Source organism: Argentina anserina, chromosome 4 (assembly GCF_933775445.1).
Source record: "Argentina anserina chromosome 4, drPotAnse1.1, whole genome shotgun sequence".
NCBI lineage: Eukaryota > Viridiplantae > Streptophyta > Magnoliopsida > Rosales > Rosaceae > Argentina > Argentina anserina.
In genome coordinates this window covers 12,352,208-12,374,118 of record NC_065875.1, presented here as the reverse complement: position 1 = coordinate 12,374,118, position 21,911 = coordinate 12,352,208, and the positions used below count along the sequence as shown (strand labels likewise).

At 37.5% G+C, this 21,911-nt stretch overlaps 3 protein-coding genes across 3 annotated transcripts; 1 reads left to right on the top strand and 2 right to left on the bottom strand.

Annotated features, from left to right (window-relative positions):
- Nucleotides 1–2,336: 2,336 nt before the first annotated feature.
- LOC126790039 (probable acyl-activating enzyme 16, chloroplastic) lies at nucleotides 2,337–14,794 on the bottom strand. The gene is made up of 18 exons (XM_050516166.1): nucleotides 14,346–14,794; nucleotides 13,838–14,029; nucleotides 13,378–13,492; nucleotides 12,237–12,324; nucleotides 11,381–11,589; nucleotides 11,146–11,264; nucleotides 10,574–10,723; nucleotides 10,086–10,153; nucleotides 9,653–9,758; nucleotides 9,257–9,415; nucleotides 9,095–9,148; nucleotides 8,935–9,015; nucleotides 7,723–7,860; nucleotides 4,381–4,540; nucleotides 3,743–3,822; nucleotides 3,470–3,615; nucleotides 2,931–2,988; nucleotides 2,337–2,847 (listed from the first exon to the last, which is right to left on the bottom strand). The coding sequence occupies exons 1-18, from the start codon at nucleotides 14,520–14,522 to the stop codon at nucleotides 2,746–2,748; spliced, it is 2,202 nt and encodes a 733-aa protein (XP_050372123.1). The 5' UTR covers nucleotides 14,523–14,794; the 3' UTR covers nucleotides 2,337–2,745.
- A 1,825-nt stretch (nucleotides 14,795–16,619) lies between these two features.
- Nucleotides 16,620–19,021, top strand: LOC126790040 (U3 small nucleolar RNA-associated protein 18 homolog). The gene is made up of 2 exons (XM_050516167.1): nucleotides 16,620–16,763; nucleotides 17,110–19,021. Exon 2 carries the CDS (start codon nucleotides 17,139–17,141, stop codon nucleotides 18,831–18,833), a length of 1,695 nt encoding a protein of 564 aa, XP_050372124.1. The 5' UTR covers nucleotides 16,620–16,763; nucleotides 17,110–17,138; the 3' UTR covers nucleotides 18,834–19,021.
- Nucleotides 19,022–19,504: 483 nt separating this feature from the next.
- LOC126792198 (probable glucan endo-1,3-beta-glucosidase A6) lies at nucleotides 19,505–20,900 on the bottom strand. Its single transcript, XM_050518666.1, has 2 exons — nucleotides 20,852–20,900; nucleotides 19,505–20,598 (listed from the first exon to the last, which is right to left on the bottom strand). The coding sequence occupies exons 1-2, from the start codon at nucleotides 20,898–20,900 to the stop codon at nucleotides 19,505–19,507; spliced, it is 1,143 nt and encodes a 380-aa protein (XP_050374623.1).
- Nucleotides 20,901–21,911: the final 1,011 nt, after the last annotated feature.

Below are 21,911 nucleotides of genomic sequence, written 5' to 3'. Positions count from 1 at the left end.
TTTGTATGCAGATTGAGAAAGTCTTTGTATGGTCTTAAACAGTCACCTCATGCTTGGTTTGGAAGATTTTCACAATTCATGAGGAAAATTAGCTACAGATATAGTAATTCAGACCACACATTATTTCTCAGACACCAACAAATGAAGGTAACAGCTTTAATTATATATGTTGACGATATGGTACTTACTGGTAATGATACTATTGAGGTGGATAGATTACAGAAGCAGCTAGCCACAAAGTTTGAGATGAATGACCTAGGTACGCTCAAGTACTTCTTGGGCATTGAGGTAGCCCGAGGAAGTGATGGTATCTATCTGTGTCAGAGGAAGTACATCCTTGATCTACTAACAGAGACAGGTATGTTAGATTGCACTCCAATTGATACTCATACTGAGCAGAACCATCGGTTAGCAGAGTACCCAGATTAAGTGTCCACTGACAAAACTCGTTACCAGAGGCTAGTTGGACGCCTGATTTATTTGTCACATACCAGACCAGATGTTGCATATGTAGTAAGTGTAGTGAGTCAGTTCATGCATAATCCCAGTATGAATCACATGGATGCTGTTGTGAGGATTTTGAGGTACTTGAAGTCAGCTCTAGGGAGATGAGTAATGTTTTCGAATCACAACAATATCCTTGAGGTTTGTGGCTTCACAGATGCAGACTGGGCTGGAAGTATTACAGATCGGAGGTCCACATCAGGGTATTTTACCTTTGTTGGAGGTAATCTTATTACGTGGAGGAGTAAGAAACAAAAGGTGGTAGGTCGATCTAGTGCTGAAGCAGAATACAGAGGTATGGCTCAAGAAGTGTGCGAGCTGTTATGTCTTCGGAACTTGCTACAAGATTTAGGTGTTAAGCCTAAGTGTGATATACAGTTGTACTGTGATAACAAGGCAGCTATTGATATTTCACAGAATCATGTGCAACATGATCGTACAAAGCATGTGGAGGTTGATCGTCACTTTATAAAGGAGAAACTAGACGCTAAGATCATTTGTTTTCCGTTTGTTCCTATAGAAGAGCAACTTGCAGATATACTCACAAAATGAGTGTCTAAGAAGGTCTTTTATGACTCACTTAGCAAGTTGGACATGGTTGATGTGTATGCGCCAACTTAAGAAAGAGTGTTAGCGTGAGTAATGGAGGGACAGATGGAGAGACAGCTTTGTGAGCTATGTGAACCATGTTACTCATGTTGGTAGAACATCTAGGATGCATTATTAGAGATAGTGTTACATTAATGCAATTATACATTCTCATTTCCTATAAATAGCTAGTTTTAACTTTCTATCAGACACTCAATATCAATACAAATCTCAATATTCAACTAGAACATATGATAATTCTACATACTAGATAGAACACCTGAAACCTCATATTAAGAGTGAGAGCAATATGAACAAGACTTGTATATCAGAATAATTAATGTCTCATGCAGTCACACACAACTCTAAGGAAACGAGAAAAAAAAGAAGTAAAGAATTGAATTCTGAATAATCGAAAAGGATGTGTTGACTGTTGAAGAAGCACCTTGGAATGGCAAAAGGCGCGAAACGGACGAGTGAGGGGAAACCCAATTGGGGTAGGATAGCGTGGTCTTTGTTTGCTTCTGAGTTTCTTGTTAGAACAGAGGAACCGGAAGTCGTGCTCAGAATCAGTGCAAGTGCCCAATATGAAGGACGTTAAGAAAGGTGTGGCCATTTGAACAAGAAGAAGAAGAAGCAAAGATGCAAATGGGTTGGATCACTTGGATGAGAGCTCTGAATATAGGAGATGAGGTTGTGCATAGATATTTGTTCACGGACAACAAGAACAACCAACAAGATGAAGATGATGAGAGTTGTTCTGACTTCTGACAAGCTAGCAAAAGATGATGATGATGTGATGATGAGAGAGAGAGAGAGAGAGAGAGAGAGAGAGAGAGATTAAAGAGAAAATGATCAAATTTGTGAGTGATTATTAAGACCACGAGAATATAATGGCAGCTTTACGACGTGTTTTCGCGGACAAAAGAACAGGTTTCGCGGGGATGTTTTATTTTTCTGTTTTTTGATTTTCAATTTTTTTTCTTTTTTTGGGAATTTGTCACATTTATCAGGGACCATGATTGATGTTCATTCATGTTGAATTATACAAACGAGTCTAAGAAGGCAGGTTACTAGACAGTAGAGGGTATAATTGTATAAACCATTTAAATGGGCAGCCTCGAAGCATTTTCTTGTTTTAATTATTTTAAAATGTACACGTACATATCTTTGAGTCATACATCGAGTTTTCCCCAGGCAAAGGGTCTCCAATATTGTTTCATAAAATGAGTATCCAAACATAAAAAGATTGATGAACAAATGCCGTTATTAACAAGTCATCTGACTTATAATGACAGTAATTACAATTACAACAGTCAGATGACGATGGATTGGAGCTCGACTTAAACCTCACATTACATGAAAAGATTGCTGCATTACTCACACAGCACCTCCCCCTCCCTTGCCAGTATGATGTAGCTAAGAAATGCTCCAGCTTACTACATTCTTGTCTGCCAGCATTTCTATTATTTGAAGTACTGAACTAGCTGAACTAAGAAAATGCAAGTTTACTGCATAGATACAGAAGACTAAGGTTACCAAGGGTCAAGTCTTGATCCGGCTATGTACGACGACCACCATAAAACCTTTCTTTCCGGGGCAGGAGACTAATTCTTACATGCAATTCTACATCAGTATATACTTGAATCCTGGCTAAGACTTGTTCTTGTACAATTCCTCTATTTGGTCCTTGTACTGGGCCACAACTTTGTCTCTTCGAATTTTCATAGTTGGAGTCATCAAACCACTATCAATCTGCAATAAAATTGTATAATAAATCAGTGAACCAGTCAAATTTAGTCTTGAATGTGATGCCAGCATTGATTATTGATACTTACCGTAAAGGGTTCATCCACAATCATGATTGGTCCAATTTGAAATGAACATCCTGAAGTCCTGCACAAAATAGAAGGAAGGTTATAAGAAGCAAGTCTTGGTTCACCACACTCGTCATGTGCAAGAGTATCAGGGATGCTTCAAGTTTCACCTCGGCCGGGTAAATATGTGATGCAATAAAGCATCCCCTTTGATACTGCCAACCTCTATTCTATTTCCAAAATTGGAACTCAGAAATATGATTCCAAGGAGAATATATGCAAGTAACTAATACCTGGCCTCTATGACAACTGTCCTCGTACGTAGTTCAGCTTACTAAAGAATCTATAAGATCCTTTAGATACTATAACTTAATAGACATGCATTACGATCATAGAGTGGCAGATATTATTTGATTGTTTGTAAGTGTGACCTTTTAGTTCCAATTGAAACATGACTTGGTCAATAAGCATGGGAGAGGTTAAACATTCAAGTTGTTGAACCAAGGTGTTGCATGCACATGGACCCCAAATCCATCCATAGCTGAATAAAAGAATATTACCATTTTCTCAGTTCTTCATACAGCAAGCCTGTCAATTTTTCCTCACTTAGGTTAGATATATTGGCATCAACATTAGACGAATTTGTGGCTGCAAGTAAAGCCTCTTCTTTGTTCGGAACAATTATTGCCCCAAGGCGCCGTTGATCCTGTACATACATAAGTTGCATTGAATCATCACATATACCAAAAAGTGGAAGACTATCGACAACTGCAGTCCTAAAAGTCAAAAGCATAAAAGTGAAAACTAAAGGACAATACGTTGGTTAAGCTGACCTGGCCAATGACAACGATTTGTTGAATTAGACTGCTTCGCATTGCAGCTTCCTCAAGCTCTACTGGTTCAACGTTTTCACCTATTTTGCAAACAAGTTAAATACCAGAGATCCGTAAAAGATTAGGTAACACGTTGGTAAACAATTTTGAGTCGCATTCTATATTTAATAATATTAAATTTCAACTGGAGTAGTTTTACTTTAGGACTGTCTTCACATCTGAACAAAACTAAGCTTTTGCAATTACAGTAAAGTGAGTAAACTAACAAATTTAGCATCACACATAGAAATATAGTTCTCATAAAGTCATAATACACAAAGTCACTAGCAAAACTGTATATATGAGAAAGATACAAATGAACACAAATTGTCTATAAGGATAAATATATAAACTGAAGCATTCAAGTTTTGCAGTGAGAGAGACCACGTGGATGTCTATTGATAAACTACTGTGATTCAACACAGACTTTTTATGATATTATACTTTTGTATCTCCTTAATTTTCATGAACTTATTTTAACAATTTGCCATTTTTAGAATTACCACACAGAAAATGTGAGATAAGTCGACTACTTTCCATATCAGCATCTTCCATTGCAAGATAAAATGTCTGAATTGTGCATAGCAGGCTAAACAAACCTGTTGACAGGACTATAGTATCCTTAGCACGACCTTCAAGGACAATAACACCTCCACAATGACGGCTTCGACCTACTGAGTGTTGCGGAGCAATCCAACCAATATCTCCAGTATTTAGCCAACCATCCTCATCTAATACTTGCTTTGTAGCACCTGGATTCTATTTCATACATCACAGATGTCATTTCTTTAATCCTGATAAATTAGAAGATGGTCATTCGAACAAAAAGATACTTCAGCTATAAAATTTGATATGTTACCAATGCCATTTATTTAATCCTGATGAATTATAAGAATAATGGTAATTCAAACAAAAAGATATTTCAGCTTTGAGAAAGTAGGTGATTTGTAGTATAATAATTGACATAAATGTAGATTCAAGACATAGACCCATGATAAACTAGTTCAGCGAGTTCAGGACTAAAATAATAAAAACATAGTTGAAGTTCACAAAACAAAATTTGTATTTTCACATTTCTAAATACTAAAAATTTATTAAAACTAACATAAGAAAGAAAATAGATCTTCTATTTGGCAAGAAAATAAAACTTTCAGTGTAGTTAATCAGTCAACAAGTTAGTCAGAGAAACAGAACAAGCACAACAAATTAAGAGAAACAACCACAAAGAAAATAACACAAGAACACATATTTGAGGTGGTTTAACAAATAGCTTACATCCACTAGACAGAAACACACATCCACTATATTAATAATGGGTACACAAGAAAGACTAAGAAAACAAAGACTCTTCTCTTCTTATCTTTCTCCTCTCTACCCTCTCTCACCCTCCAACCGAGAATGGAACACACTTTGCTCTTTTGTCTCTGCGATGCATAAACCTAGAGCATAACCCCTCCTTATATAGTCATAAGCATAAACATGTTTCCTCACTAAATAAGAATCTTATTCCTAATAATGGTAGGCTTAAAGCCTCATTCTTCTACATGTAAACCATCATCAATAAAGATTCTCTATCCTTACTGGAACACCATACTCTAAGAAACCATCTTAGGAAAAACACATGGGCTGTAAACCCAACAATCTCCCCCTCCAGACCATGAGGGAGGTACACCGGCGCGACTCCATCACCGAGAGTCCGCCCAAGCTGACTTGATACAGAACTATGTGGTTAGAGCATGCAGCTCCCCCTGATCGAACAACTCATCACCATGTTCCTGTTGGTGGAACAACTCTTGACCATCTTCACCCTGGTCAGAAAACGCATTGGAAAATGACATTTATGACCACTTTTCCATAACGCTTTTATTCCTTATATGACCGTCACCATGACGTTGTATGTCCGAAGAAGTATCACCCATTGCACTCAAGTCATCTTTATACACCAAGCTATGTGTCTTGTACAAGGAACGACAAAACTCTCCACTAGCAACATCCAACGATAGATTTGTAAGCTTCCACTTCCCATCACCAATAAACTGGTGGAAACCTTGCTTGTCAAGAGCACTTGTAGACAATATGTTGACACGTAGATCAGGAATGTACCTCACATCCTTCAATGTCATATGGTAACCTAGATTAGTCTCGATGCAAATATCTCATATTCCCAAAATCTTGGAGTAGTTTGTATTGCCCATCTTTAACATCCCGAAACCACCTCCCTTGTATGTAGAAAAGAGCTCCAAGTTGGAACTAACATGACAACTTGCATCCGTATCCACGAACCAACCATGACCATTGTCACCCACATATAGACATTCTTGTAAAGTAAGAAGCTCATCCGAAACATCTGAAATACAAGCAGTATAACCATTATCTTCACCATCTTGGTACTTGCCTTTCTCTTCTTGTTTTGTTTCTACTTTCGACACATCGGCTTCATGTGACCCTTCTCGCCACAATAGTGACAATCACTACTAAACCTTTGACCTGAATTCTTGCCTTTACCCTTCACATAAAGGGCTCTTGCGTGCTCATTGTCTGTGCCAACACTTTTCCTTCTTTGTTCTTCGTTAAGCATGTTATCTTTAACGGTATCCATAGACAATACACCATTAGACGCAGAATTACTCAAGAGCACCACGAAAGTTTCCCAACTATCCGGCAAAGTTCTTAGCAGCAGCAATACGAGTAGCTCATCATCAACCTTCATACCCATTGTTGAAAACTGGTTGGTCACATTCTGGAAATTGTTCAAGTGCACAGCCACACTAGTATCATCATCAAACTTCATGTTGACTATCTCTTTGATAAGGAATGATTTCTTCGCAGCGGTCTTCTTCTAAACAAGGGACCCAATATCAGAGTTGTTCCGCATCAGTTTCTTTCGACACATGGTGAAAGACGCTATCATCAACCCATTGCCTTATCGTACCAACTGCTTTCCGGTGCAACTTTCGTCACTTTTCATCAGTCATATTGGTTGGCTTTGCAGCTACACCCTCTATGGCCTCATGCATATCTCTACAATACAGGATATCTTCCATTTTTGGCTTCCACATCACCCAATTCTTGTGGGTGTTTGATCATTGTGCACTTAACATCATCATCCATTCTGACAACACCGATTCAGCCAAACCCAATCTTTATCAGGCTTTGATACCACTTGTAGTGAATCGGTCAACAAGTTAGTTAGAGAAACAGAACAAGCACAGCAAACCAAGAGAAACAACCACAAAGAAAATAACACAAGAACACAGATTTAAGGTGGTTCAGCAAATAGCTTTGCCTACATCCACCAGACAGAAACACACATCCACTATATTAATAATGGGTACACAAGAAAGACTAAGAAAACAATGACTCTTTTCTTCCTATCTTTCTCCTCTCTGCCCACTCTCACCCTCTAACCGAGAATGAAACACACTTTGCTCTTTTGTCTCTGCGATGCCTAAACCTATAGCATAACCCCTCCTTATATAGCCATAAGCATAAACATATTTCCTCACCAAATATGAATCTTATTCCTAATAGTGGTAGGCTTAAAGCCTCCTCCTACAAGTAAACCATCATCAATAAGAATTCACTATCCTTACTGGAACACCATACTCTAAGAAACAATCTTAGGAAAAACACATGGGCTGGAAACCCAACACAGAGAAGTGAACAAAATTTTTGTAACAATCTCTATGTTACATCTTCTGAAGATCTTTGTTCTAAATCGCATATGCACTTGAGTTATCAGCATATGGAGAAGATTGAACCTTTAGTCCTTTACTGACTTTTGTTCACAAAATTATAATACCAGAAGTTGCAGCTGATTACCTACTTTCCCCTAGTTTGAATGAATAGAATTTGTATCTATAATTTGACCAGAACCTTCCGTAAACCCTTCAAGAATTGAAATTATAAAGATGATTTTGATCAATAAAAGGCAAGTATACCTTGTAATATCCTTTCATCACTTGTGGGCCCCTGACTTGTACAATGCCACTTGAACCAGGTGGGAGAACTTCACCAGTTTCAGAGTCTACAACTTTGAACTCTGTATGTCGAATAGGATGCCCAACTGAACCAAGAACCTTCAAAAAATTAATTTGTGACATGTCATACAGTGCACCAGTCTATAAAGGATATGATTAACATTATGATGAAACAGATACCAAAAAGAACAGGTCTGTCAGAAAAAAGAACTAAAAATGAAAACTTGAGCACAATTGAGGATTTCATCATACAATAAAGATTATACACCTAAAAATAACCAGATACCACTGGGCAAGAAAATAAATTAGAGATTAGATTAGTGAATAAGCATTTCTGCATAAAATGCGAACTCTAATTAATACCCTTATTCAGCAAACTCGAATTTCTGCATGTTTGAATCTAATATAATGCCAGTCTAAACCGCTATGATTAGTGGACTCTGTCTATGCAACATGTAGTAAAGATTAAAAACGACTCGAATTCGCAGGAGTCGAACCCACCAGCGTCCACCAAGTAAGACTCAACAACACAAAATAACAGTCCCCACCGCTTCCCAGTTGAAAATAATAAAATTAAGATTATAATTCATAAGATCCTTAAGTAGAAACCCATAAGGATGTCCAAACTTGACCCTCTCAAGTCCCAATGGTGCATTTAATGTAAAGCTCAAGGGGAAAGTGTTGATCATGTCTTTGTGTATTGTGAAGTGGCTAACATCTTACACCTCTAATAGCAGGAAGCTATTTTCGGAGGCAAGGCTGGACTGGACAACTCCATTAGAGAGGAGTGACTTGCTAAAAGAAAATCCTTCAGCTTTTGATAAACTCCTAAACCGAAAAGGTCAAAATCCTTTGGGGTTGTGGGGTGCGAGCTGTAGTCTGGGTGGTTTGGATGAAATGAAATGAAGGAACATTTGAATCCTATGGTGGAGAGGGAAGACCTGTCGGAGAGACTCAAGAAGGGTTACACTTTTAAACACGTACAAAGTGGGGCCAGCCTACCGAACAACAGCTTCATCATCATCTGTCAAATATTTTATTGTTTATTGTAACTTTCAGTTTTTATCCTACAGAATGAGTAATAGATTGTTTGCATCTGAATAGTTCAATAATTAATGTAATCAGATGCACTATCACAGTACATTTTCATGTACATTAAATTACGTAACTTACATTACAAGTTGGTTTCCGAGCAGCAATAACCGGAGAACTCTCTGTCAAACCATATCCATTCTGCACTTTTATGCTAATTGCCTGCAAACGTACAGCATATAGGTGACAGGAGCTGATACTCGGGACTAATATGGTCAAAGAATAGGTGGGAAAGTTTGACCTCAAAAAACTTATCAATATGTGATGGCAAACTACCTCCTCCACTGATGCCAGCCTGCAGGAAGCCAGAGAAAGTTCTGCTTAGTCCCCTACCTTTGTCCGAATCAATGCCATATAAATGAAACATAACAATCTAGAAAACAGACGAGAGTAAGAGAAATACCTTTGATATTCCTATAGCCGAGTGAATTTTACTATAGACTAGTTTCATTCCCAACATATGCAAAGGCCATAGTATTGCAGCGACAAACCTTGCCCACAACCAGTCTGCTAGTGCAGCCAAATATGAAGGCTGCTTCTGGTTCCTTGTCAAATATGTCCCCTATGAACCATATTGAAATCATCCAAAATAATAAGTTTGGGTTGGAGCTAGCTGTTTCTTGCCCAACAGAGACCATCAATAGTCGGTGTGAAACAAAGAAGGCAGTTTGATACAAAAGAAATTAAGCAAGGGGTTAACCGATTAGTGTTTTTAATTTTATGTGCTTTAGATATCCCGTGAGAACAGAAAATAGCTCAATTTTAAACAAAACAGCACAAAAGAGCACAGTATTTGAACCTCATAAATTCTCTTAAGCTCCATGTATGCCAAACTGATCCGTAGCAATGAAAGTGCGATAAGCTTACGAGCTTTAGAACTTGAAGAAATTTGTTTCTGGATCCCTCTGCAAAGAGAATAAGTAACAGTTAAACAAATATAAGAGAAGAAGCTAGGGGTAGGTAATATTGTAGAACTTAATAGATCTGGATGAACAAACTTAAGCGGGGTTAAATACTTGCTGCTAGTATTACAACAAAAAGTTTCAGAATCAAAAATCAAATCATACAAGTGATGCAGATTGACAAAAAAGAAAGTATATTGTTCAGAATCAAAGTAAGCTATATACTAATACTTAGATTTCAATAGGACATAAATGCAAAAAAAATTATTTTCATCAATAAAAAGCATAGCTCTATCACTGAAAAGAAAAGAAGAGGGAAAAAGAGCTTACCTGTAAAGTGTCTCATACACCAAAGGAACTGATACCACATACTTTGGTTGATAATGTCGCAGATCATCCTATCAGATAGTGGTAAGTATCAGTTATAAACTTATAATTTATGACCATATAAAATCATAACAATATCCCTAAAATGGGATTATAAAACACAGCTTTTGCATGTATTGATTAAAAGTGTAGACCATATAAAATCATAACAGTATCCCTAAAATGGGATTAAAAAACACAGCTTTTGCATGTATCACTGACTATATCCTTCAAATTATACATCACTGCCAATGATACAGGAAATTAAAACCATTAAAATAGTTGTGAGGATTGATGGAAAAGCTAAATGCTTGACCTCATTATGTTATACTTAGAGTAATCTGCGGAGACAACATTTCAGCAACAGAAATCACATTTCCTAGTAGTCTAATTAGACTAAAGCAAACAGCATACTCACATGAATGAAAATCAATATTTTCAAATAGTAGTACCTTCAAGTTCTTCACAGTTGTGTATACTTGCTCGATTCCATATGTAAAAGTGAAATACTCAGCAGCTCGTTCATAGACATGCCATGGTGGAAGCATACTGAGAAATCTGTCCCCAGTTTCAGCAGGTACAATATCCCAGAGGTTTCTTATCTGGTGAATGGAAACAGGTCTCAAACATAATTAATGATTATAGGGTAATGGCCGTAATGCAAGTGTTAGCTTCAGTAATAAAAAATGAAAATGGGGTCAAAATGCAAGAGTAAGAAGAGGGAACCAAGTGGGGAAAATCAGGTGATCGAACTGCAGTGACAGACACCATTATCATATAAAATGCAACTTCCTATCGAGATAATAAAACACATTACATTGTCACTTATATGATTTTAAGATTTTGTGTTCATTGAGATATGGCTCTTTTGTGTACATCACTACATCCTATATAACAGAATGATGTCTGTATTCATCCAAACAGTATGGTTCTACACGATGCATTAAAAACTTCAGAACTTATTGCTTCTACCAATTTATAAGCAGACCAAAGAAAATAGTACCATGACTATCTAAACACAAACCTGATGTAATAGATTCTGATGAGTGAGCATGACACCTTTCGGATTGCCAGTTGTTCCACTTGTATATACTAGTGTAGCAATATCATTTGAATTAATAGCTTCATGTGTATGGTATTGCTCTGCAATTATGCCACATATGCATCAATCACATTATATTCCAGTTGCAGATAGACAGATATTAGATAAAAATAAAATTACAATTTGACTAATGCATAGTCTATGATAGATGACATACGTGCACTGATAGAATTAAGCAAACGCTTGCGGCTTTCTCGTCCCAGCTCTAGAATATCCTTATAACTAAACACAGGGATATTTCCAGTACTGCCCAGCTTTGACTTCTCCCCCCACAACAGAATTACAAATTTTCCAAGGCAACCCTTGGAACGGAATGGTTCTGCAATCCGATTGAACAATGCAGGACTATCCACAGCAAGTGCAACACTGTAACAGGAATAAAGTAAAACTCGAAATCATTACTAGCTACCATAAAGGAAAAAGAGAAATACACAGAAATATGATGAATTTTTGAATGTCCAAGTGGTCTATATATTGATCAACCTTCATAGAATGAGAAACAGACATAACAATTATTGTCAAACAATAATAACTTCATAACTGAATTTGAATGTATAACTATATCCAATGACTCTCAATATCCTTTGTCATTATTCTTTTATTTGAGCAAAAAACAATATTTGCAGTGACACATGCTTAAATAGAGATCAGTCCGCCTCCCTGGTTCCCCTTTTCTTTCTCTATCTCTCATTATGTTTTTATAATCTTATTTCCTGACAACTAGAAACAATGTTCTCGCTTTGTACCGGTATTTCTCTATTTGTCTTTTGGCTATAAATCAAGTATCAGACAAAAGGAGTTGTGTAGTATAAGCCTATAATAAGTTTCAACTGTACAAACCAACAATGAACAATGAATACCAAAATGAATATCACTTAGAGACAATGCAATGAATCCAGTTGGAATAAAGCCCAGAAAAGCACTTTAGCATACGAACGTCATAAAAATCATTTATTAATTTAGAAACGCTGGTCAGATGCTAGCACAACAACATATGACTAAAGGGAGAGCACCTTTCAGAGTGATCATATATTTGTAACAATTCTTCAGCTGATGACCTTGAACCTCTTACAACATTAATTGCTCCAGTGGCCATTATACCTAAGCCAAAGTGAAAAACAAATGAGGATGGAGATATGAACTCTAGAGACTGAGATACTAAATACTATGATATGTAACTGATCAAACTAAAAATAGAAAAGATCATGTATTGGCACATCCATACTAAATACATGCATTTCTGACCTTCAATTTTAAGTTCATTCAGAAATTGATAGGCTTCCACATGGCATGTAGATTTTAAATTGATAGTCAGTTGACACACCTGCCAACTTAATATTGTACTCCCCCGGCTATTCAGAATACAAGTGTTTTGACCCAACAGATCCAAGTTTATCTATAAAGTCATACAATTTGCCTGTCATAGGGTTGGGTGGATTAACAACTGCATAATGCAACACACATTGAGCAATGGTGTAGACATTCTAAGAAAAGTGCAATTTTATATACATGTATAAAATAATTAGGTGAGTCCAGTGTAATCATTAGAATAACTCAAAAGCAACAAAACACAATCTCCCCAAAACCATACCCTTTTCCTGCCTTCAAAAAATCTATATCCCTGAGATGAGAGTGTTACATGAATCTGGATAGTCCCAATTCCAATCTGACTCCCTCAAAACCCTTTTTTCTTAAGACTGAGAAACACAGGAAACTGAAGCAATACATCATGTTCAAACTTTAAGTGGCTCTTTGACACATCACGCACCAGGAACCCCTTTATTATCACTCTTATAGCATCAGACCAGACCAACCTTAGCTCAACCATATACATTGCAGATTGTTCCTCTACGGACCTCTAATAGGCAACAGAGTATAAGAAAAGTAAATAAATAAAAAAGAAACCCGTTTAACCCTTTAAAACTGCTTGCAAGTATTTGGCTCTACAGCTTTCACTGACAGAAGAAGCTGGACAAGCTAAAGACCAGTTATGTTACCCCACAAGCGTCTAAAGCAACTCTTTATAAGTGCTAAGTGGTCACACCCCAAATGTACAATCATATTTAAATAATGCAAATTCAAATCTTTCGTAGGAAACAATGTTACAAATTTATTAATCTTTATTAAGCATCTTAAGAATAATTATTTGCATACCCTGATCTGCAACAAGCCAACGACAAGAATTATCAGCAAAAAGTGCAATCTTTTCTGCAGGCTTTACTCCAACAATTCTTAGACCTTCTGAAAAGTCCAAAATCTCCTGTTCCAGCTGCAGTTTAAAAAAAGCTAATTGATTTACAAATATATACATTATCACGTTTTTCTTATTAAAACTGAAGACAAAGCAAACATCCTACTAGTAAAACGAAGCCATGTCAGGAATCAATATGAAAGCATAATTCAGTCCAAAGTAAAGTAAAAGAAAATAAAATTCTAGGCATTATTATTTCTATTCTAGAAAAAATTTACAGACAATACCAGAAGGCTTGAGAATTTGTTCTTTCCAGTTTCCAGCACAGAGAACTAATTCTAGTTTCTAAAACTTTTGGATATCGAGGAAAGTGGTATGATATAAAAAATATCGTAGATAACTGAAAAGGGAAATAAATCTAACCTGTTTATAAGTCATATTTGACGGTGGATCATGGTATGGATCCACTAATGCTATGCGATCCCCATATTTCTCAGCTGAAGTTCTCCAAATGTCAGGAACTGCCTGCCACTCATCAGCTACCAGGGCACCATTACCATCTAATAATCCACTTTCTAGAAACGGTGAATACTTTCTTATCTGCACTTGATCTGTCTGTAACAGAATGAATTGGATATAAGATTGTATACGTTTCAGAACCGCCTGGCAGTTCACAATGATATTTTTTTATATGGTTGTTGGGTTTTGTCATAAATAGATCTCATTGTAAATCACAACTCTAACAATTAAAGAGAATTTTTCTATCAAATGCAATGATCATGGTAAGACTAGCAGGGGCAGTGTAGCTTGGTAACATTAGAATGCATTAATATGGGTGCACAGAAAGTCCATGAACTATACCTAATCACTCCAACTAACAATTCCTGTCTTGAAAACTTGGGAAAGGTATAGAATTGAGAAAAGTGTAAACCTTTGATTGGCAAAAGACACGAAACCCACGATTCTGATGAAACCCAACTCGCCTCCCATGGCATTTTCTATGATGAAACACTTCTCTGCTTCTGAACTTGCAGTTGGGAAAAAGCAACTGAAGGGCTTGCCCACAATCAGAAAAGCTCAACTTGGGCACTAAGGAAACGGTAGCCATTTTGACTGTTCTCCAAGAAAATGGCGGTTTTAGGCGTTTGGCACCGAACTGATCGAAAGCATAGGCGTGTTTCTGGGTCTCAACGAGAAACTTGTACACATTCGGAAGAAGAAGGAAGAGAAGATAAGAGAAGAGGGGAAGAGACAAGAGAGGTTGCGGACAAGTGTGATATGGGATGGGATCTTTGGCCGTCTAGAAACAAAGGGAAACAAGGTCGACGGAGACTTCGGTTTCTCTTAAAGTCTGATAAGGATTGCATGAACTACTCTAACTAACTGACAGTGTGTGTCAGCTTCCGCTACCCAAAAGTCAGTGACCGACGTTATTCCTATTTAGTCCTTGATCAAGGTTCAGCGCGTCATTTCCAAAAAAAAAAAGGTTCAGCGCGAATACCGACCACCCAAACTTTGTCCACCCATTCCCGACTTCTAAATTGTTATTTAAGTTACGGTGTTCTCTTGTTTAACCATAATTTTAAGTTATCAATATAAATTTATGATAATTTATCATAATTTCTTTTTATTTTTACTTTAACAAATTCATTTTGTTGAAAACTTTAACAGATTCTTTTTGTGAATTAATTGATTACTCAATTATTTATCTTAAGTGCATACAGTACGTAAGCATCTTGCAACATGCCAACATAGGTAAAAACCCAGTTTTTTTTTTGGATAATGAAGTAAAAACCCAGATTTAGGTATAGGTATTGTGAGAATATTATGAGTCTTGAAGACACATCTTCTTTATTTAAAAAATGTTCCATTATACAATACAAAAATTAAAAGAATTAATTAATCTAAAAAAATAGTGTCAAGTTTGCAAATGTATTATTATCTCTTAACCATAGTTAATCTTGTTAAACCAAAAAACACATGTCGTATATTTAGGAGATGGGCATATGATGGACAAAGTTTGGGTGGTAAATTTGCTTTCATTCAACGATTGTCTAGGTTATAAGTTTGGTTTACTTTTATAGTTTTACCTCTAGGGTGGGGTGCATGTTACTAGAATTTCTCGGATTTTAGTGGTCATGCTTGTTCTACAATTACGTGTTTACAGGTTCGAATTGTATGAAAGTAATTGCAAAATTACTTCCTCTCTAGATCACTTTGAATATAAGAGCTTAAAATGGATAGACCCAAGTCTTGTGATTCAGTGACTTAAGACACATTGACTAAAAGATGGATCCATATTACATACAAATATAAGTAAAATAAGAAATTGAAAAGTGTAGGTCAAAACTCATAAACTAAAATGTGGCGAGTGATCTAAGTTGCAGCCTGTTTCTACTTTTTTTTTTTTACGAAGCATATATATATTCTATGTAGAGCCGGCCTACAAAGTTGGATTTTATTTTAACTAATCGACAGTTCATTTTTATTCGCACAAGCAACTCACAAATCGGCAATAACAGTTATGTTTTTTTTTGTGTTTGCATGATACAAGAAAATTAAATGAAAACTAAGTATTCGTTGGTTGTGAGTGTTGAAAGTTATTAATTTTACTCATAATATACATGTAGCATTCAAGTTTTTTACATGATCAGATGAAATTATTATCAATCCGCACAACAGCATTTTGCCAAACACAACCCCCTTTTCTTTCTAGGGAGTTTTACAGGGGAAAAATATGTTGTGTGCGGTTATATGCCATGCATAAAGCAAATTCCTACCAAAACCTCACACACACCCCATCGTGCATCTCACGTGCTCCCATTCTTTTGACTGTAAAACCATGTTGTATGTCATACATCTATGTACAGCAGATAAACCTATTTATGGCCTGATGTTTACTTTGTTTTCTTTTACATGAGCTAATAGCCCCATTTGTACTAAAAAAAGTATTCCCTCTTTGAGTTTCGCATACAGCGTTTCATGCGCCCAAAGAAGTTGAAAGATGGAGTGTGAATTACAATTTTGGGAGTGTAAATTTCAGCTCCCTATTAGAAGGGAAATCAGTTTCGTGTTCGAACCAAACCGAACCGAGTCGGCCGCACAAACCGAACTTAGCATAAAGTGACGAAACGATGTCGTTTGGCTAATGTGTATATATTCCAAAGATTAAAACCCTCGGACCCTTTCATTCACAGAGACAGGACTTCAGTTTCGCGCTCGACTCGACGCCGTCGTCCAATCTTCACCGTCAGACTCGCTACGCCATAACCCCGACTCCAACCTCCGACCACTTAGACCCCTCCGCCGTCGTCCCCGAGCCGAGGTCAACGGCGTTCTCATCGGCAAGGTGAGTCCAACTTGCCACTCTCTCCTCTTTCTCTTTCTATCTTGCTTAATTCAGATGCCGATTTCTGGAGCTAATTGTAATGGGCTTAGGGTTATCCTCTGTGATTAGTTTACAATTATCCGTTTTGTTACGTTTGGTTACTTTTGAAGTTTGATTGTGATTTGTATAGTTAAAGGTGTGAGATTAGCTTTTTAGTTTTGTTATTTTGAGGCACTGAAATTACGTTATGAACTGAGCTCCACTACCTTGAGAGTTGATATGATAAGTAGTTTTAATCAGAAACATTACATGTAAGGCTATATGTCATATTGTCAGTTACTCGATTTTGTTTGATGTGTATGTGCAGAAACTGAAGCGTTGTAGTTGTGGGAGAGAATGAGTTTAATATCGCAGAATATCCCTTCGGCTTTTAACTCGAGCAAGAGCAAAAGGGAGGTTCCTGATGAGCCTGCGTTCATGCAAGCGAATGATGGGAATGAAGATGGGAAAGAAATGAGTTTAGATGTTATGAGGGTGAACAAGAGAAAGAAAGCGCGCAACGAGGTTGATGAGAAAGATCTGGTGGAGCAAGAGAAGGAAATGAAGAAGCTGGAGAGCTTTTTGTTTGGAAACATTTATGCCCCGGTGGAGTTTGGGAAGGAGGATGAGGATGAAGCAGGAGATGCAGTGGATAATGGCTCTTCACTGTTCTTTGTGGATCGTTCTGCGAATAATGTGCTTTCTGTTGATGAAGACGATGGAGAAGTATTGGAGGAAGAAACTAAGCAGAGGAAAGCTGTCTGGGAGGATGATGAAGAGGCAAAGGCCAACGTGAACATTGCCAAAGTTAATAGATTAAGGAAGCTGAGGAAGGAAGAGGATGAGAGTTTGATTTCTGGTTCTGAGTATGTTTCAAGATTGAGGGCACAGCATGTTAAGCTGAACCCTGGAACCGAGTGGGCTCAACTTGATTCAGAGCCAAGGAGCACTAGATATTCTGACGATGAATCATCAGATGATGATTATACGGCAGTAGTAGCCCATGGCTACAAGGATATTGGAGCTGCTGATGATCTCCTTCGAACAAATGAGGATTTTGTTGTGAAGAGCAGTTCAAAGTTGTTGCCTGGGCTTCTTGAATATTCAATACTGACAGATGCAAACGCAGAAGAACCTTCTAATGGTCCTATAAATTCGGTGCAGTTTCATAGAAATGCTCAGTTGCTTCTGACTGCTGGATTGGATCGAAGGCTTAGGTTTTTCCAGATTGATGGTAAACGTAATGCTAAAATCGAAAGCATCTTCATTGATGATTGTCCAATCCGGAAGGCAGCTTTTTTGCCTGATGGCTCTCAGGTTATTATAGCTGGAAGGAGGAAGTTTTTTTACAGCTTTGATTTAGTGAAGGCCAAAGTTGATCGGATAGGACCCCTTGTTGGTAGAGAGGAAAAGAGCTTGGAAGTTTTTGAGGTTTCCCCTGATTCTAGTACAATTGCCTTTGTGGGAAATGAAGGATATATCTTGTTGGTTTCCACTAAAACTAAGGAATTGATTGGGACACTGAAGATGAATGGAACTGCTCGTTCTTTAGCTTTTTCTGAAGATGGGAAGCAATTATTGAGCTCTGGCGGAGATGGACAGATTTACCACTGGGATTTGAGAACCGGAGCTTGCTTCCATAAGGCTGTTGATGAAGGTTGTATAAATGGCACTTCTCTGTGTACATCTCCAAGTGGAAAACTGTTTGCTGCTGGTTCAGACAGCGGGATTGTCAATATCTACAACAGGGAAGAGTTCTTAGGAGGCAAGAGGAAACCTATCAAGACAATCGAGAATCTCACAACCAAAGTAGATTTTCTAAAGTTCAATACCGATTCTCAAATCCTGGCTATCTGTTCAAGCATGAAGAAGAACAGCTTGAAGTTGGTACATGTTCCATCATTGACTGTCTTCTCTAACTGGCCTCCGCAAAAGAAGACCCTGCACTATCCCCGGTGCTTGGATTTCAGTCCTGGTGGAGGTTTCATGGCCATGGGAAATGCTGCTGGAAAAGTGTTGCTTTACAAGTTGCACCACTATCATGATGCATAAGGTGAATGTGGTGAAAGGTTTATTAGAAGATGCAGTTGTAGTTTTATTTGTACTATTGGGGTCTTGTTGTTCAGGTTTACCTTGTTACGAGAAAACGCCTGTAGTTTAGACCCACAATGTTCTTTGTTTTCATCTTTTTAATTTAGTGTTGCACCAATTTTGAAATTCATAAATAGTTTTCCTCCGAACCTCGTCACTTACTGGCAACGAATGGGGATAGTTGCCTCTCTGATCACTGTGTTTCCCTTTCTATTAAATCATTTGAATGGCTGATAGCAAACCTCAATTTGACATGATCATCAGAACAGCAAAACTGGATGAATATGGGATATAGGCAATACACTGGTCGCTGATCGGCCTGGTATAGTAAACATGATCTTCCTATCACTGAAAAAAATCGTGCATGATTTCACAATATCACTACAGCAATCCCCAAATGGCGAACAGCTCTTTCTACATCTTTGCTGCCGGCTCGGAAATTTTGTCACCAATTTCAACGTTGTTTCTATGGTTTGCAATTAAAAAAGGAGAATCTCACAACCAATTGAAATGTTTACTGGTGTACAACTTGAAGAGAAGACTGATCTTTTGAATCAAGGCAGAAACTTCAATGTTTACAATCAAAATCACTAAAAGCTACAATCACAAAAATGATGAACATGCAATCACCATCAATCGTCGTAGTGAATTCTCTTTATAAAGTGCTTCTTCTCTGGCAATGGTTCGTAGTCATTCGCCGGTCGCTTCCCGGTCAAATCAATATCATAAACAGGAGTTCCATCAGCATATAACAATCCCCAGTGCCTCTCTGTTCCCGGACCACCCTTCTGATTTTCATCGTACAATGCAAATAAGAATGTTGGTATCACCACACCAGGCCTCACTGGTGTTCCAATCGTAGGCTTAGTAACAATTTTTTGTACCAAATTTCGGTTATATGTGGCGGCATTGTGTACATTAGCCCCTGGTTGGTTTTGTTCACCGCCGGAGTTTGGCCACCCGGTCTCTGCTATTAAAAGCCGAATGTGGGGGTAACCGAGCTTGGCCATGGCAAAAATCAAGGAGTCTAGCATTTGGTCTAGAAGATTGGTATAGACCAAACCACTTACAGGGTCAGTGTACTGTAGACTAGTGTTGTTACTAATATTTTTCAGTAATGCATAGTCTAGGCTAATGTTTTTGGGGTCTGCGGACCATGGGAAATAAGGGTACACATCAATGAAGAAAAATGACTTGGTCCTGTTCAAGAATCTGAGCAATGGAACCATGACGGTTTCCGATACATCGGACCGGAAAGCACCACTTGATGGTGGGAAACTTGCTTGAAGCACGTCCATTGCTAATGGTGTACCGATTTTGATGTTGGTGATATTTTTGGCTCTGAGAGAGTGCTTGATTTTAGTCATGGCTGGGACTAGATCGTGCCATAACCGGCGGTCTTGGTCCGAGAAGTAGCTGAGGATTTCATTGCCTACAAGAAGGTACCGGATCATGGTTTTTGGGTAGTAGGGAAGGACATTGTTTCTAACCCATTCATCTGCCGTGGATTGGTTTGAGGCAATGCTAGTGATTTCATTGTTCGGGACCATGATGGAGACTGAGATATTGGTTCCTCCTAGGAGTCTTAAGATTTCAGGGTTGGCGTCATAGAGCTTCAAACGCCCTATTTTCATGGATTTTATGAGCTCGACGGATCGATTTGGTGAAGGCAAATTGTTTCCTATCTGCCCGTAGTTTATGCCAATCTTGCTTGAAATCTCAGCAGCTGTGAAGAGAAATGTAAGGGGATCATTACTTGCATGGTTGCATCACACAATGAACATAACATAGATGAGTTGGTAACAAAGAGGTAACAGTCTGAGACAAGTCATATGACTGATCTCAGCTGTCAAGAATTGTGAATGAAAGTGCAAATATTGTCGAAAATCTTCCGCTCAGTTGAAATTCACATGTACATTCTCATGATAAGAAAACAATTCCTTGTCTCGCGATAGATTAATGTGTTCTCAGAAGCATACCTGAAAGACAAAGGAGAGGAAAGAGCAAAAGAAAAGCCAAAGACGCCATCTGATCTACAAGTGTTTTGATCTTATGCAAATGATGTGTTCTTTGCTGCAGATCGAGAACTCCAATATGGGCACATCTATATATATACTGTGAACTCCGAGAAGAAAAAATATTGGAACGCAGACTGTGTGCAGACGAGAATGGATAATTAAAATGTCCATGCAAGAAGGTTAGCTTGCTGAGTGATCTTTGTGAGGGTGGGAAAAAATGGCTTAATTGATTTAATATGTGCTCAAGGAAATGAAGTAAGAAAGCCATGAATGTGTGATGAATGAAATTGATTGATAAAGGCAAAACGCAAAGACTCTGGCATAAAGAGTGACAGAAATGGCTCTGGAGCTTGGTATTCCATTTATTTTTCTTCTTGCTTTGTCTGAAGAATTGAGCTATATATTATTCCAAATAGAAACACAAGAAATGAGTTTTTCTTAAGATTGGGCCTAAACTAGCTTAAGAGCATCTCCCACGGTAGGTATATAGTCATAATTGGCTTGTGACCTGCACCCCGCCCATAGGCTGATTCCAACAAATAAAAATGGCATTCCACCAAAAGGAAGCCAAATTTGGCTACCCAATTTCTTAGGGTATATGGTGGGTCCCACTGTAATTTTGGTTTTATTTTGTATTACATTTTAGCATGTAACAAATAATTATTTTTTTTATATAAATGTATAATTTATAATGCTTTTAATTATAAAAATTATTATACATCAATGAGCTCATTGTGACGTTTCATATAAGCCTAATATTTGATATGTTAATAATTTTATACTTAAATATTTTTTTTGTATGATGTATACCCATATGTATTATTGGTCAAGTAAATGAACTAATTTATTAATAGCCTCACCCAAACTATACTTGAAAATAAATTCCAAGCTGAGAAAAAGAGTACTAGAAAATGAAATACAAGAATGAAAATACAAGATAGAACAATAACGAGTAATAGCAGCGGAATATGTAGAAGAATTTTACTTTTCTATTGAATAAACGATATTACAATGATTACAC

Bases quoted from the DNA above. Each gene is read 5' to 3' on its own strand.
- LOC126790039 (XM_050516166.1), bottom strand. From the start codon at position 14,522: ATGGCTACCGTTTCCTTAGTGCCCAAGTTGAGCTTTTCTGATTGTGGG. The intron at 9,759-10,085 runs GTAAGCTCTTTT...TTCTCTTTGCAG, and splicing joins GTGTATGAGACACTTTACAG to AGGGATCCAGAAACAAATTT. The intron at 7,861-8,934 runs GTAAGTTACGTA...AATTTTTTGAAG, and splicing joins CTCGGAAACCAACTTGTAAT to GTTCTTGGTTCAGTTGGGCA.
- LOC126790040 (XM_050516167.1), top strand. From the start codon at position 17,139: ATGAGTTTAATATCGCAGAATATCCCTTCGGCTTTTAACTCGAGCAAG.
- LOC126792198 (XM_050518666.1), bottom strand. From the start codon at position 20,900: ATGGCGTCTTTGGCTTTTCTTTTGCTCTTTCCTCTCCTTTGTCTTTCA. The intron at 20,599-20,851 runs GTATGCTTCTGA...TTCTCTTCACAG, and splicing joins TCCTCTCCTTTGTCTTTCAG to CTGCTGAGATTTCAAGCAAG.